Source organism: Astyanax mexicanus, chromosome 10 (assembly GCF_023375975.1).
Source record: "Astyanax mexicanus isolate ESR-SI-001 chromosome 10, AstMex3_surface, whole genome shotgun sequence".
NCBI classification, from domain to species: Eukaryota; Metazoa; Chordata; class Actinopteri; order Characiformes; family Acestrorhamphidae; genus Astyanax; species Astyanax mexicanus.
The window spans coordinates 36481670-36498757 of NC_064417.1; the positions used below are offsets into that span (position 1 = coordinate 36481670).

The 17088-nt window shown below is 36.4% G+C and overlaps 2 protein-coding genes across 3 annotated transcripts; both read right to left on the minus strand.

The window, feature by feature from the left end:
- Positions 1 to 1016: 1016 nt before the first annotated feature.
- On the minus strand, positions 1017 to 6508 carry zgc:101783 (ILEI_FAM3C domain-containing protein). 2 transcript variants are annotated; one of them, XM_022684127.2, is made up of 10 exons: positions 6304 to 6508; positions 6176 to 6214; positions 4180 to 4281; positions 4038 to 4091; positions 3765 to 3888; positions 3597 to 3655; positions 2636 to 2686; positions 2340 to 2424; positions 2076 to 2202; positions 1017 to 1397 (listed from the first exon to the last, which is right to left on the minus strand). In XM_022684127.2, the coding sequence occupies exons 1-10, from the start codon at positions 6317 to 6319 to the stop codon at positions 1308 to 1310; spliced, it is 747 nt and encodes a 248-aa protein (XP_022539848.2). In that variant the 5' UTR covers positions 6320 to 6508; the 3' UTR covers positions 1017 to 1307. The 2 variants fall into 2 exon arrangements, with proteins under 2 accessions (XP_022539848.2, XP_007238137.3); XM_007238075.4 differs by lacking the exon at positions 6176 to 6214 and having other exon boundaries at positions 6304 to 6507.
- Positions 6509 to 9406: 2898 nt separating this feature from the next.
- On the minus strand, positions 9407 to 12136 carry zgc:171459 (Myb_DNA-bind_4 domain-containing protein). Its single transcript, XM_007238076.4, has 4 exons — positions 11981 to 12136; positions 11760 to 11853; positions 11587 to 11674; positions 9407 to 10792 (listed from the first exon to the last, which is right to left on the minus strand). Exons 1-4 carry the CDS (start codon positions 12006 to 12008, stop codon positions 10106 to 10108), a joined length of 897 nt encoding a protein of 298 aa, XP_007238138.1. The 5' UTR covers positions 12009 to 12136; the 3' UTR covers positions 9407 to 10105.
- Positions 12137 to 17088: the final 4952 nt, after the last annotated feature.

Here is a 17088-nt window from a genome sequence, read left to right on the forward strand (position 1 = left end):
CTCATCCAAATCCTCAACTTTAGCACAAAGCTCTTTATTTTCTTTCTCCTGCATTTCCACTTTTCTTTTCAGCGTTTGGACCGTGGTAGACACCTCATCCACTTGTTTCCCCAAGAATTCAAGAGTCTCTACTATACTTCTAATGGAAGCCGTATTTTCTTTGACCGTCGTCTCGAGAGACTGCAGTCGACTGAGGGACTCGATTTGCATTTTTTCAATTCTCTCCATTACCGTGAGCAGATGAGAGTTTGGGATGGATTCTGCCAACTTGGCTGTCTCTCCTTTTTTTGACTTCTTTGCTGCATGCTTCGGAGTTTCTGGCGTAAGAGGTGTTTCCATCGGTTCTGTTTCACTGTTATCAAGAGCAGTGACTAAGGATTTTCTGGCATAAGAGTGCATTACTTCGCGAATGTTTTCCTCCGACATGTTTTTTTTTTTTTTTTTTTCCTCCTCTTCAGCACACTAAGAGTGGGATCAAGAGCCCTGGTAACTTTTTCCGCTGAAGTTAAAACTAATTAAAGTGCATTAGGTAGCGAGTAAACCCATTCCTCTGTGGCAGCAGGATTACCAGCTCAAGAACGGAAAGCTCTTCAACATTAAAGTTGCATTGTAAGTTCGGTTTGAAGCTTTACCTTGCAGAGCTACACCAACACGATGCACCTACAGCAGCGCCATCTTTCTCCGCAGTCAGGAAACATTTATTAAACTAAGGGGATATTTTTAATTATGTTTACTTTAATATGTTCTCTGAAAGGTTTTCTACTTATCCTGTAAGCTACCATTGTGGTAACATAAAGTTTTTTGTGTGATGACGATACACAAACAAGCTTAGCTCTGATTTTCTGCTCTGTTTTAAATTTTATTAAAAATTCAGTTTTAGTCTTTAAAGAAAATACATGTGAATGTGCTGCTTTGGTTGATTTGCTGCATTAAGCCCTAAATGAAAAAAAAACCCTTAAGTACAGGCCCTTTAAGTAATGTCAAATAGAAACATAAATAACAATGAGAAACAAAGAGTTTTAACAGACTGTTAATAATTTTTTAAACAGTAAGTTTACTAAAATAAGGCAATAGGTATAATTTAAACATTATTATCAAAACACTATGTTTTTTGCAACGCATGTCATATAACATCTCTGCTGAAAAAAACTGGCTAGCTCAAGCTGGTTAAGCTGGTTAACATCAGCAAAGTTTGGTAAGAACTATGGTCACACGTAAAATCAGGGTTTCTGAGGAAATTCAAATTGGTCTCATGCATGGCTGGGATGGATGAGTGTGACGCTGGTTTGATTCTGTCCAGGTTCAGGTTACTCTTGTTTTCGTGGGATACAGCCCTCCATCTCCAGCATCTCTGGCCAGTCTCCATAGAGGTTCACTGTTTTGTCATTTTTTATATACTGAAAGAAAGAGAAAATTAGCATTATGCTACATTACTGAATCATTTAATCAAATACTCCAACTCAAATGTCCAACAATATTCAGGCACACTTTCACGTTAATAAACTGAGCCTATGTCACAATGTGCAATTTTAAGTGTCAGGTACAGAGATATAAGGCCCTCTTTGGGAATTGGATCTGTGGAGCAGTAAAACTGTAGTGATGGGCCTCCAATCAGTAACTTTTGGATAAGCTGTAGGTATGTTTGGGATACAAAACATTTAATCAGTACTTGAATTTACTAATGCTTTTTTGTTTAAATGCACCCAAATCTTCGCAGTAATGCTTTAGTGCTTTGTGTAAAGTCTACTTCAGTTACTGGAGTAGGTGCCTAATAGAAGGTCAACTAGTGAATGAAGCAGTCTTGGGTGCCCAAAGCTTATTGGTGCAATCAATTTAGGCCCCACATCAAAACTTATAGAACATAGAGGATCTGCAGGTAACTTCTTGGTGTCAGATACCACAGGATACCAACAGAGGTCTATGTCTTGACATTGTAAAGCTGTTTTGGTGGCACACAATACTGAACAAGTGATTATAATGTAATGGCTGATCAATGTACATTCTCCTGTTATTGAAATGTTTGTTTAAAATATTACAGAGGAAATAAGACATTGCCAGAAGCAGTGTGACATTACCTTCTCCAACGGCTTTAAAGTGTTGATTCCTTTTCCTCCCACAAAGATCCAGTTATCTCTGAAGCTCAGGTTTGAAATCTGTGAGCTGCCAAGTTGACTTATTAGTGTCCTTGCATCATCGTTAAGCCTGTGATGTAATTAACAACCAAGCAACTCCGAATTATTATAACTATAACAAGAACAGGGCTGAGTAAGACTGAATTGGGTGATGCATTTAACAAAGTAGGCATGAAATGTGTCAGAAGTGTCAGTAAAATATTGGACCTTGTTGCTGGATCATCACAGGACGCTATCAGCACAAGAGAGCCAATTTTAATGGATGTGAGATATTCTACAAGTGGCTTAACATCTGGAAAATAAGGAGTTTAACAGAATAAATGAAATTAATACACAAATAGCATAAATTTATTTGTATGATCAAAACATTGCTTTTTAAAATACAGAAATGCTATATGCAAAAGCAGTATTAGTATATTCATATAGTGTGACATTGTAAAATAAGTAAAGTAATTAGTGTAATAATGGAGTAATAATGGAGCACTTATTGATATATTATATACCATCACTCCACATGTCAAAGGAATCAGCATCAATAAGTTGACCAGTAATGCCTGAAAACATATACAAACATACACAGTAAAATTGTTAGGCCAACTTTAAATTATGTAGTAATTTATTACAGAGCATTTCTGTAATTAACCCAATTACTCAGTTTGTTCAACAATACATTTTAAAGTAGTATTATGTGAGAATTGTCATTTACTGTTCCTAAATATCAAACTTTAAACATGCATTTTACAAGCTGAGAGATACAGAACAGCCATCTAAAGCAAAAGAAGCATTTTGACTGGTAGGGTATATTAAAAACACTTTAATTTAACTTAAGTTAATCCAAGACACTGATTATTTTTATGTGAAACTGCTACATAATGCTGCTCTAAAATGATTGATTGAAATAGCTGCTGCTATAATACTTAATACTTACACCACAGACAGGGAGGCTTTTAACAATGTTCCGCTAAGCCCTTGCTGTCATTTAAACTCACAAATTTCCTTACTCCTGATAGGCAGGCACTTAGACCTTTGTGGAACTCGTAAAATTACATTACATAAAATTACAGTTCTGAGTGAATTAATATGTCACAAACATTTACATGTACATTCCCAGGTCTAACAGCTCTAACTGCCTGCTTCTCAATAAACAGGAGATTATAGACTATGGTCAAGAAGGTCTAAACTCCAGATGGGAATAAACAGTAAACAAATTTGGGGTTGAGAAATACACAATATGATAATATGCAATATCCAAGTTTATCTTTGTCATATAGGGGCAGATTCATGAAGAAGGATTAAGCCTATGCTTGGACTACAGAGCATTTTGATTAGAAACTTCCCATTAAAAATAAATTTTGCGACTAGGAATATCTCCAACCCATAATGTTTTTGAGGCTTTTTAAAAAAACTTTTCTTCATGATTCATTAATGCATTCTTTCATTTTATTATTTGGCAGGTTTACTTACCATTGACAACTGCAATATTAAGTCCATGTCCCCAAGGTTTTGTCTGTCCACCCATTAAACTGAAAAGGACATTGACTGTAAACACTCGACTCAAAAGCATTTTCAAGATTTTAGCAATGATACTTAAAAAATATCAACTAATAACAACAAATAACCAATACAACTTACACCTGTCCATTAAAACAGATCTTTGGACCTATGACATTTGCTGCTCCAGTGGCAATCTTAAAGGGAAAGTGTTCATCAGGACATGTCTGCACGAGACTACACTGATTCTGCGGCGCTCTGACAACTGAACACACACACACACACGCACACACACACACACAAAACTTAAATTCCAAAACTTTTATGCTACTGTCACAGCTGATAATGACTGTTTTATGTATTTTGTTTATACTGTTAGATAGTATTTAATATAATTAGGTATTTAATTCTTACTGGAGGTTTCGGCTAAGACGGACATTTCACGATCAAGTTTTTCATGTTCAAAACCTAAAATGCAAATGAAAGTGTATTTGTATGTATATTTAGCATAAACAGTACAATTAAAAATGAACAATTAGGGAGCTTTAATACTCACTGAATAGGTTGTCCACTGTAATTTCTGTATATTTAAAGATCTTGACACATACAAGTATTGCTAGCACCAGGATAAAAACCAGTACAAACCATCGTTGAATTCCTGTAAAAATAAGAAAATGTTTTATAAAGTAAAACACTTACAGCCTCATTATATATATATATATATATATATATATATATATATATATATATATATATATATATATATATATATATATATATATATATATATACAGTGAGTCCAAGAAGTATTTGATCCCTTGCTGATTTTCTTTGTTTGCCCACTAATAAAGACACTATCCTTCTGCACTTTTAATGGTAGATATATTCTAACATGGAGAGACAGAATATCAAGACAAAAATCCAGAATATAATTTTAAAGAATATATTTTAATTAATTTGTATTTCAATGAGGAAAATAAGTATTTGATCCCTCTTGCCAAACACACTCAATACTTAGTGGCAAAGCCTTTGTTTGCAAGCCCAGCGGTGAGACGTTTGTTGTAGTTAACCACAAGTTTAGCACACACACCAGGGGGAATTTTGGCCCACTCTTCTTTGCAGATCCTCTCTAAATCATGAAGGTTGGTGGGCTGTCGCTTGGCAACTCTTACCTTCAGCTCCCTCCATAGATTTTCGATCGGATTGAGGTCTGGCGACTGGCTGGGCCACTCCATGACCTTAATGTGATTTTTCTTGAGCCAATCCTTTGCTGTATGTTTAGGGTCGTTATCATGTTGGAAGACCCAACCACGGCCCATTTTCAGATCCCTTGCAGAGGGGAGGAGGTTGTCCCTCAGGATTGTGCGGTACATGGCTCCATCCATCTTCCCAGTGATGCGGTGAAGTAGCCCTGTACCCTTGGCAGAGAAACACCCCCAAAACATTATGCTTCCACCTCCATGCTTGACGGTGGGCACAGTGTTCTTGGGGTCATAGGCAGCATTTTTCTTCCTCCACACATGGCGGGTGGAGTTGAGGCCAAAAAGTTCAATTTTGGTCTCGTCTGACCACAAAACCTTCTCCCAATAACTTGGTTCATCTTTCAAATGATCATTGGCATACTTGAGGCGCGCCTCCACATGTGCTCTCTTCAGCAGGGGTACCTTTCGGGCACTGCAGGATGTGAATCCATTGTTGCGCAAAGTGTTGCCAATTGTTTCCTTGCAAACTGTGGTCCCAGCTGCCTTCAGGTCATTTGCTAACTCCTGCCGAGTGGTTGCAGGACGATTTCTGACCGTTCTCAGCATCATTGCCACCCCACGAGGCGAAATCTTCTTTGGAGCACCGGGGCGAGGTCTGTTGATTGTCATGTTATACTCTTTAAACTTTCTGATAATTGCACCAATAGTTGTTACTTTCACATCCAACACCTTCCTAATCTTTTTGTAGCCCATTCCAGCTTTGTGAAGGTCAACAATTCTGACTCTGAGGTCCTGTGACAGCTCTTTGGTTTTACCCATGTTGGAGACTTGAAATCTGTGTGATCTGTCTGATTCTGTGGACAGGTGTTTTTCACACAAGTGATTGGTGAGAACAGGTGGCTTCAGGTCAGGTAACAAGTTGATTGGGAGTGTCTAACTGGTCTGTAAAAGCCAGAACTGCTAATGAATACTAAGGGATCAAATACTTATTTCACTCCATGAAATACAAATCAATTAATATATATTCCTTAGATTTATTTTCTGGATTTTCTTTTTAATATTCTGTCTCTCCATGTAAGAATACATCTACCATTAAAAGTATAGAGATATCAAGATATATATCAAGATTGTCTTATCTAGTTTAGGCCAGTGCACTGGTATTGATGAAGTGATAAGTGATAAGGTTTTCTTTCAAGCACCACACCACACTTTTTTAGACCTTATTCTTTTACTTTAATCCTAAAGAAATGTTCAGGCAGAATGTACAAGCTTTTTCCTTCAAACATTTTTTAATGAATACATCCATGAAATAGGTTCCTTTCCTTTCCATGAGCTTAGGATATAACTTACTATAGTTTGGCTGCCTCGTGTGTACCACGTAGGGCCCCACTAGAAATAAAAAGTTAATCATAAATCTCCTAGACTCAGCCAAAAATATTAATTCAGCACAAGAGAATGTTTGAGTATGTTTAACTAACCTCTGTGTCTATACATCACACTGCTGTGTCCAGATTCTGCTCCCTGAGGTGATGGAATTTATCTGTTCAGCTCAACACAGTGGATGATTGAGAAGGTTATTAAGCTTCAGAAAACATAAAATCTAGTTTTCTTCTTCAGTCGTTCATTCCTCACTGAGCTCACTGAGCTCACTCCTGCCACTCCTGATTTTTCTTCATGGACAAACTGTTTAGGTTACTTGTGTAACTTGATAAACCTGTTTTAGTTCTCCTAAACCAGTTCTTCTAAACAAAAGCCTCTAGATATCTACGGTGTTACTCATCATGATTGCATCTTTTATCCATAAAGTACCTGCCTGTAACAAAAAGTGTTACATATTGTACATATTGTGTGTTTTTAAAGAGTGTACACAGTGAATTTGCCAATATTAAATCAACTCAGTAAGTGTTACAAATTAGTAAATTTCTATGTACAAATACATTAAAACAAATGAAAACATTAACTTTACTCTGTTATTCTACCATTCTTCAGTAGAACAGCTTGTGTGATTTAGGTATTTTTTTTGCTGCATGACCACCGATTTAGCTCATGTACAGATGTCCTGACATTTTACTTTAGGATTTGCTGGTACAATTCAGAAACCATTGTTCCATAAATGATGGCCCATATGCAGCAAAACATGCCAACAGGCCATATTTCACAGATGGGATTTATTTTTTATTTTAAATTTGATTTCTTTAATCATATGACTCTTTTTTAAATCAAAAATATCTATTTGTTGTCCACAAATCATTGCTCCACTTGCCTTCTAGACTGTTGCCTGTGGGCTTTAGGAAATTGCAGGTTTGAAGTGCAGCAATGCTCTTTTTAAAGAGCAGAAGCTTCCTCATTGTTGCCCTGTAATGTTCACCATTGTTGTTTAGTGTTCTCCTGGTGGTTGACTCTTCACTTCACCCACCTAGTTTCAGGGGCATGGCTAGTGATGAGGAGAGTTCACATTAACAGGTCCTTCGTAATGGGCCATCCAAGTTGGGGAGAAAATGGGGTATAATTTAAAATAAATAAATAAATGTATAAATGTATGTATTACCATGGTGATTAAATAAACCTGAAATATGTCAATAAACTGGCAGGGGATAAGTTATAGCTGACAAGAGACTAATAATGAGAACAGCACAATGGTAGCAGTGTGTTTAAGTACTATTGGAATGGTTAATGATAACACAAAGGTGCATTCCAGCCCTCCAGTCTGGGTGTGTGCTCTCACAGGTAAGCTGCATTAATGCAAAAAATCATAAAAGAATGCAGTGTATTAAAAATTCTATTACATTTCATACATAAGTTTCTTATATTAATATTTACAGCAGCAGCTCAGGAAAATGTTTATTCATGTTTAAACAATGTAGAGCTGGTGTCTACAAAGTGTGACAATGTAATTTAAGCACAATTTAAAACACTGTAATATAAAAACACTCTGTACAGTCAGTGACCCCTCTGTGGTGTATGCAGTCCACTCTTTTGCCAAATTAATGTTTCAGAGTTACTGACAAACCATCAAGTTTGGAAACAGGATGGTTTACTAAAAGACTTTTGCCAATTTACCATTTAAATATTTAATAAAGCTCCAGGTATTTTATAGATATTACCAGACCTTGGTCATCAACTATGTAACTACAGTTAATGCAGCTGGGCTGGACGTGTGAAGGATCATAGAAAATAATTTGATCTGCCAAAACAAGACATGCAGGATGCCATACTGCTCATCAAGAGATAGAGAGTGAGTTGAGGAGTGAGAAATGTCAGGTGATACCACTGAAACTTATCTGAACACATCACCGAGATCCTGCAGGAGTTGGAAATGTGTGAAACCCAACCTCTGTAAAAGGTCACCTGAGGAGAGTGAGTTCAAAGAGGCTCATTTAGATCATTTAAAGGAAATTGGAAATGTTTAGTTTACCGCTAGAGGGAGCCGCGAGTCCAAGATAAATGTGGTCAATGAAGCTAAACTTGTCGAGCAATTTTTTAAAGGTATAATGATGTATTTTAATTTTAAAAAGTTAAGAAAATTAACATATATTTGTAAAATATTCTACAGTAAATGTTTTAGGCAGTATACGCACTACAGCTTTTCTGCTACTGTGAGCTCCGTTTTTAAAGGCTTTGGAGTTTACAATCTTTAAAAAGTATGTTGGCGGTGCTGAAACATTTGATATTTTATGTGCGGATAAAATCAGTATTTTTTTAACACAATTATAAACTTGCATATTTGCTCCATTGGAACCAATTAATTTTGGATTCACATTTGGGAGCGCCATCTGGTGGACATATGAATAAACCCTAAATCCTGTGTGGGTATTCTTCTCTCTAGAGGTGCTATGATTAAAGCCAGGGTTTAAACTACAGTAAATACTAAACAATATATTATATATAAATATATTAGAGAAACCTATCCGCTCCTAACCTTATGTCTTTATTTTTTATTTTCTGTAATTTTGGACTGGGGAGCTAAATGAGCATGTTAGAGCTTCCTATAAAGCTGGTGAGAAAAAGTGCAACAGCAGGTTTAAAACCACTAACAAAACTACAAGATTAAAATCTCTTTCTTTAGAGAAAATCTAGTTCACTATACAGAATGACCTGCAGCGGATCTGCATGTGCCTTTAGTATTTTATTTGGTGTGTCGATGAAAAAACACTGATAAATTAAAAAAGAATTGTTCTTCAAGCAGTTTAATTCAAATATATTTATATTGTACTTTTATCAATAAATGTTAAAGTTTTAGAGATAAAAACATTTATATAGATCTGACTTTTTTAAGTATGAATTGTTACGTTTAAATATATTTAATTTTATTTAGGTTATATTCATACCTATTTGACATACATTTTTAATCTTCTTTCCTTTATTTCATATTTTAATAATCATTTCTCTTACTTTGATTATTATTTAATTTTACATATTTTCACACCCCTCCATTAATCTTGTACTGTTTTTACTGTTGATTATTGTTTTTATTATTATAAACATTGGTCACCATAACATGTTTTATTGTTAAGTGTGGGACACCAAAAGAAACTTGTGATTTCAATATTTCTGGTTTTGAGGTAAGATGGACCACAACAATTGTATACATGAGAATATCTTTTATTTGCTTTTTTCCACATTGTTGCAAAAACCAACAAATAATAAGCATTTAGACAATATCTCATTATCTCCACAATATATTTATTTAACAAAAAAAAAAGAAAGTCAAGAAGGCATCTATTTGTCATTTATTTTGTCACATATACCATCACTGCCTGATCAAAACCTTGTATTTCAAATATAACGAACTTAACAGGAATAATGTCATTTTCATGATTTCAAACTATTTTTGTTCATCTGTTTAACATTAAAATGTTACATTACACAAAAAATACACTAGTTTAACTTTGTGACAATATCAAACAGTCAAAAATCCTTGTTGTGGTTTTACCATGCAATTAAAAATAGAGCCAAAACTAAATGCAAAAATTGTACGGTGAATGACACACCATATCACAAAGGAGAAAAAAAGTCCAAGTTCAGTCAAATTAGACTGAATCAGACTGGAACACATTTTTGTTGCTTTACAGAAACTCACAAAAAATGCTTCTGTACTAGCACAACAATTTTAATGCAACAGAAGTCTATATTACCAAACAATTATTCAGTTATTTATTTAGTTTACCGCTTCAAGTCTTGGCTTTTAATGAAAAAAAAAACAACTTTGTGAAAAAGGCCTGCAGAGAAAATGATTTGAAAGTAACCGGTTTGACCAACCGAACTGACCAAACTTTATGTTTAAAACTTATCAATTAATCTTTCAATTAAGAAGATTAATTTCTCTCTGTTCTTCTCACGTGGAGTATCAAGTGGGGTATTCTTCTCTTCAAGCGTGGCATTCAGGTTCTCCCTGTCTCTCACTAGCGCTGCCTTGTCCCTCTCTAGCGCAGCCCTGTCTTTTTCCAGCCGGGCTCTGTCCTGGTCCAGAGCTGCTCGGTCTCTGTCCACTGCAGCCCTGTCTTTCTCTACCTGTGCCCTGTCTCTCTGCAGAATCATCTTTTCCTTCTCCGCCAGATCCTTTTCTCTCTCCAACATCAGCCTCTCTCTGTCCAGCTCTGTGTGCTCCTTCTCCAGAATCTGACGTTCTCTGCTCAGTTTGATCTTCTCAATATCCAGGCTGGACAGATGTGTAGGCGTCTCATTTCCCAGGAGTCTCTCTTGGTTCAATACAGTCGACCCAGCGTCGGTCACCCCAGATATTCCTTCATCATCCACCAACAGTTCTAAGATGTCGCCTCCTACTTTCACCTGACATATTCTTTTGCTGGCCTGGGGTCCAGAGTCTTCATCACTCACTGATGAAGTCATTGGACGGTAGTTTGTCTCATTCATCTCCTCCTTTAAGGCTTCGTCCAGTGGTTTAAACCATCTCCAGTGGGATGCCTTCGCCACCTCCTCCATGCCAGGTGGAGGAAATTTGATTTCCTTGAAATAGAAGCAGTGTTGGTTTAAAGGGATGATATGTATGGAGGCCTGTTTCCACCACTTGGAAAAAATAAGGGTCCTCCACTAAATCATAATTATGAGATGCTCAGTCATTATTATGAGATTCTAAGTCATGAAATACTAAGTCATAATTATGAGATATTATGTCATTATTTTGAAATACTAAGTCATTATTTTGAGATACTAAGTCATAATTATGAAACACTAAAATCATTATTTTGAGATACTAAGTCATAATTGAAATACTTAGTCATTATTGTGAGACACGAAATCATAATTGAGATACTATATCATTATTTTGAGATACTAAGTCATGAGATACTAAGTCATAATTATGAGACACTAAGTCATTATTTTGAAATACTAAGTCATTATTTTTGAAATACTAAGTCATAATTATGAAACACTAAAACCATTATTTTGAGATACTAAGTCATAATTGAGATACTTAATAATTATTTTGAAATACTAAGTCATAAGACACTAAGTGATGGGAATTATTTTAAGACACTTAATCATTAGATACTAGTTCATTATTTTTTTATTCAAGGTAATAATTATGAGATAACATCATATGATTTACCATCTCATAATTATGACTTATTGGAGGACCCTTATTTTTTTTCAAGTGGCAGAAATTGGCTTTCATAATTATGTTTATTTGATTTGTTAGGATGTGTTCATTTGAACAATACAGTAAAGCTATATTATATCTGATATTGGTTTGATATAGATTTATATTATAAATGAGTAGAAATCAGTAGGAGCCTAACCTTGTACTTCATCTTTAAGTTTTCCCATTTCTTGGCAATCTGGTCAACTGTTACCTTATCTTCCAGCCCCAACTCCCTTAGAATGGCACTAAAAGCAAAACAAAACTTAGTCCTCATTATGCAGCATGATAATAATAATGATAACTATCAGGCTTGAGCTGGCTGGGCTGTACCTCCAGGCTGCTTTGGCTGCATTTCTCCTTCTGGTAAAGAGGGCCGCGTTCGTCGTTCTCAGGCGAATCAGGCTCTTGATGTCCTCCTCAGTCACTACATAGCACAGGAAAGAGAGAGCGAGAGAGAGGCTAGTTAGCAAGCTAGGATATTCCAACAGTGCTGAACCTCATACTGCTAATCTTTACTCAGTCAGGAGAACAGCACAGTCACGACCACTTACGTTTATACGTATATGAAGAGCTGCTCATGATTTATCGGTGATTATTTAACCATTAAGAAAAATACATCGAGCTAGGGCTCTTGAAAAGAGTGCGCATAAGCTAGTTATTCCACTAGAGCGAAAATGGCGTCGTCCTCTCTCCGCCTATAACAAAGCCAGCCTAGCGAGTGCCCTAGCCGTGCAGCGTTCAACACACCACATGCAGCGTTAAAGCGCTCTTCGAAAATTTGCGCCGTCGTGTTCAAGAGTCGTTTTTACGTGTACACGAGTTTTGTAGTCAAGTAATTATATTAATTGAATAAATATGACAACTTATTTAGCTGCTTAATGCAAACGGACAATTGTGTAATGTAGTGATATAAATATACAGCTCTGGAAAAAATAAGAGACCACCTCAGTTTCTAAATCAGTTTTTCTGATTTTGCTATTTATAGGTAATGTTATATGTTTGAGTAAAAGGAACATTGTTGTTTTATTCTATAAACTACAGACATTTCTCCCAAATTACAAATAGAAATATTGTCATATAGCGCATTTATTTGCAGAAAATGAGAAATGGCTGAAATACCAAAAAAGATGCATAGTTTTCAGACCTCGAATAATGCAAAGAAAATAAGTTCATATTCATAAAGTTTTAAGTGTACATAAATAAATATTTGGTGGAATTACCCTGTTTTTTTAATCACAGATTTCATGCGTCATGGCATGTTCTCCAGTTATCCACACTGCTTTTGGATAACTTTCTGTCACTCCTGGTGCAAAAAATAGTAGTTTAGCTTGGTTTGATGGCTTGTGATCATCCATCCAACCTTTTCTGATATAGTTTACAAGTTATATTTATAGTCAAGTTATACAAGTTATATTTATAATCTCATAAAAAGCAAACTGGCTGTGCAGTTATTCAATTCAATTCAATTTTATTTCTATAGCACTTTTTACAACAAAGGTTGTCACAAAGCCGCTTTACAGGAAAAACAGGTCCATGCCTCTTATGAGCAGCACCACAGAGATGCCAATTTTATGGTGACATAGCGGCAAGGAAAAACTCCCTTTAAGAGGAAGAAACCTTGGAAGGAACCAAGACTCAGTCAGAGGAACCCATCCTACTCGGGTTGTATCACAATGTTTCCCCTTGACAGTAAATCAGTATCCTAAATCTTATTATTCATGTTTTACATTTTTAGGCAAATACATTGAGGTCTGGACCCACAAGTGGGTCTTGGATATTTAACGCAATAAAACCAACATTAATATCTGTTAATTTAATTTCAAATGCCATATGCATATGCAATAATGAAGTAAACCAATAGATTGGGTTAAGCCTACCTTTTCCGGTTCTATAATTAATACCAACATTTTAAATTAAGTTTTAGACTAACTGAACTACTTGACTTCATGTCTTGTTACTATAAATAATGAAGTAGGATTTTTACTGCTGCTAATGAATATACAATTAAGAGGTCAAGCTATAGAGGAGATACCACTTATCTCTAATCAGGTGCTCAAAATGAAGTCAAATGAAGGCTTAAATAAGGATGATACTTAGGAATGCACAATAATACTGAACTCATATTAGTATTAGCTGATAATTGTTTACAATCTGTGTAAAATGTTTATCTTTTGTATTTTATGTAAATTGTTATATAATTATATAATTGTAAATTTTTTACTATTTTACGTTTTGATCTACGTTTTGCCATTTGTAAAAATGTAATAATTATTTCCATGTTCTATTTTCTCTTCTTCATCAGGCTGTTCGTTTTAGGGGCTAATCTGTGTGCATATGTCCTTAAAAGCACTGCTGCTGTTTTCCTCTTCAATTATTAAGCTTCTTCAGCTGCTTTAAGCCATTGAGAAGAAGATTAGTGAGGTTATTTTGTGTCACTGTGTGTGTGTGTGTGTGTTGCACGCAATTTTCTGTGGGTATGTGTCACAGTGAAGGGGGGGGGGGTGTCTCCTGTTCTGTTCTATATGTGGGTTTGAAAGAGAATGTGTAAAAAGAGATTGAATGGAACAGTGTCTGGGACAGTGAGTGCTGATACATCTATCTATCTATGTATCTATCTATCTATCTATCTATGTATCTATCTATCTATCTATCTATCTATCTATCTATCTACTCTAATTTGTGAATTGTAAAGCATGCTGAGATATGGAATGGTGGTTATAGTGTATTATTATCCTAATCTCATTGGTTTGCAAATTCCCTAAGCATTTCTATTTGCTTATGGAAATAAAGACGGACTTTGGATAATGAAGTGCAATCTCATCCGGTCCAATCTAATTTTATTAATGGATATGCTGGTGATTCCAGCAGAAGGAGTGCCGCTGCCTCTGTGCAGTTCACACAGTAATCTTGCTCTGTGCAAGTGTGTTTCCATCTAATCTCCTCCTCTGTGTGTGAGTGTGTTTGTGTTTATGTGTCTCAGTAATCTTGCTACGTCTGTGTGGCTCTATGCTGGTAATCCCGTGATGTGAGTTTGTATGTGTTTGTGTGTGTGTGTATGACTGTGTTCCTGTGTGTCTGTGTGTGTTTTTTGGAGTGTTTGTCTCCACTGTAATCCAGTGTTTGTGTGAGAGAGAGAGAGCATTTGTGCATGTGGTTGATTGTGTGAATGTTAAATTCTCTATGCTCTGGGTGTTTGATGTCATTTGACACCATATGGTTACACCAGCATACACATATGCACACATATGGGTGTGTCTGTGACTTCACTCGTCATCATGATGGTGATTTAGGAGGGTGTGGCCCAGATCAGAGAGGGGACTGAGGAGTCAGTTTAGGAGTGGAAGAAGAAATTGTGCATGTTTGCTCATTTTTAGGCTCAGTTTCCCATTGTAGGTCACGTGCTTCATCCTCTTCTTACTTCTAGATCTGTAACCACAAAAGGCAGTTTACCCATATTTGTTATTTAGAAACGAATTCCAAAATCCCTGGAAGGACTTTCCAAAAATCGTGCCAAACTCTACACTGGCGTAAAGTTGCTTTCATCCCATTTGTTCGCTGTGGTTTCGTTAATTAGAGACCTGGACTGCTACATTCTGGCACCACATTGTCTTTAGCAACGAATCCAGGTTCTGTTTGGGATCTTAAGATGCTTAGGTGCTACACAGTGCACCAAGTGCTGTTGATGATCTAGGAAACCAACCTATACAAGAGTCAGTTGCTCAAAGTAGTGATATGGAGGACATTAACAGTTCAGCAGCATGGTAACGTGTGGCCTCTCCTTTTAGCAGGATAATACTCTCTCACACACAGCAAGGGTCTCCTAGGATTGTCTCTTCCAGATTGGAACACCTCCTTGCCCTACGTGGTAGCCAGAATTCTTGCCAATCATGCTGGAACCCCAGTTTTGGCAACCTACAAGTGTGCAGGATCTACAGGCCCAGCTGCACCATTTTTGGGGCAAATGTGTTAGTATGGAACTTGTATGCCTCCATGCCCAACCTATCCCATTTAGTATCCAGGCTAGAAGCAGACCAACAGTGTACTCAAGCTTTTTTTCATTTTCCCAATAAACTCTCTCTAGTATTGTAATATCCTTACATAAATCATCATATTTGTGTAAAGTCTCCTCTTTGGTGTTTATTGTTTTGGTAATTAGTGCAAATCACTGCAAGGACCCTAAGGTCTGCAAAGAATAAAAAAACAATAAAGACCAGAACAACCAGAGAGCGAAGGGGACAAAAACTGAATAGAAAATGGCAATAAAAGAATAGGAGTAGGTTTTAAGTTGCAAGATTAAACCTTAGCCTACCTACCCCCTATGAAAACATATGTACAAAGTTATAAAAAGGACATACTGAATTTATATGGATTAACGCTGGGTGAATAAAAAAATAAAATAAAATAAAGCACTGCATGCATTATATTTCTTTCTGCTAGGATTGCCTACATGTAGCTGTTACATCACTGACAGCTCAATGCATAAATCTACAAGCCATTAAAGCAACAAATCAATCTGATCATACTGTATTTCCCAGGTAAGTTTAATATTATTGCATTTACACTCATGCCCCCCTGGTGGCTGGTTTCATAATACAGTATATATACTGTATATTTATTAAGAAAAAGCAAATACATCTTTTTCTCCCAATCTTGTACATTACATTGTAATGGGGGTTATTATTGCTGTTCACTGTTGTGTAAAAATTGCATTTCTTAGAATTCTGCCAATTAACAGGAGTTTAAAAAACAAAAAGATGGTGGAGTGGGGTGGAGCTGGGGGCCTTGATCCAGGTAGTGGGAGTGGTCAGTCCGTCAGGCTATGGAGGGCTAGGTGGGAAGTGGTTTTGGCCCCACAGGCCACAGAGCGAGGATCAGAGTCAGCAGCTGAGCTGCGGCCACGCTGCAGCCGAGCGGATAGGCAGCACTATTTATAGCTAATCCTGTTTAAGAGAGGTCATGCTCTCTACCATCCCTGAGACAGAGCAGTGGAGTTAAGCGCCTCGCGTGCCAGTGCGTGAGACAACAGCGGCACAACAGCACATCAGTTTCCACTCATGATCACACACACAAGCAAGGGGCGCATGCACAGCATGTGTGTTAAAGGCACACACTGATTTAACTACTGAGAGCATGCTTTACACACAGTTTACCTGGAGCACAGTTTGACAGTGGAATAGACAGTAAAACAGACCCGAGGTTCAGCTGAAGTGGATTATGACTGATGAGCTTTGCTTTTGTTAATCTGAACTGTTACTTTGCTTTGGTTCGTTGTATTTGCACATGTATTTAGATTTAAATAAGAATCTCAGTGGAAATCTGGACGTTGAATAGAGCATCAAAGGCATAATAGGTTTCATTTTTATTGTATTTTATTTTCTGAGCTACATTTATAATTTTATTTTGGGTTTTTGTACCAGAAGATTGGTAATTTATTGGTAAACAGAAAAAAAATATTTTATTTTTTTTCTTTAGAAATCATCCACTGTTTTATTACTGTATATATTAAGACAAGACAACATAAAAATATATATAAGACACCTGTTATGATTTGGTGCTTCTTTCAGAAACCAGTTTAGTGATAACTTCAGCTCAAATACTACTAGACCAGGCAAACATTCTGGCTAATGAGCAAAACAATCATAGGCCTTGATTAGCTCAA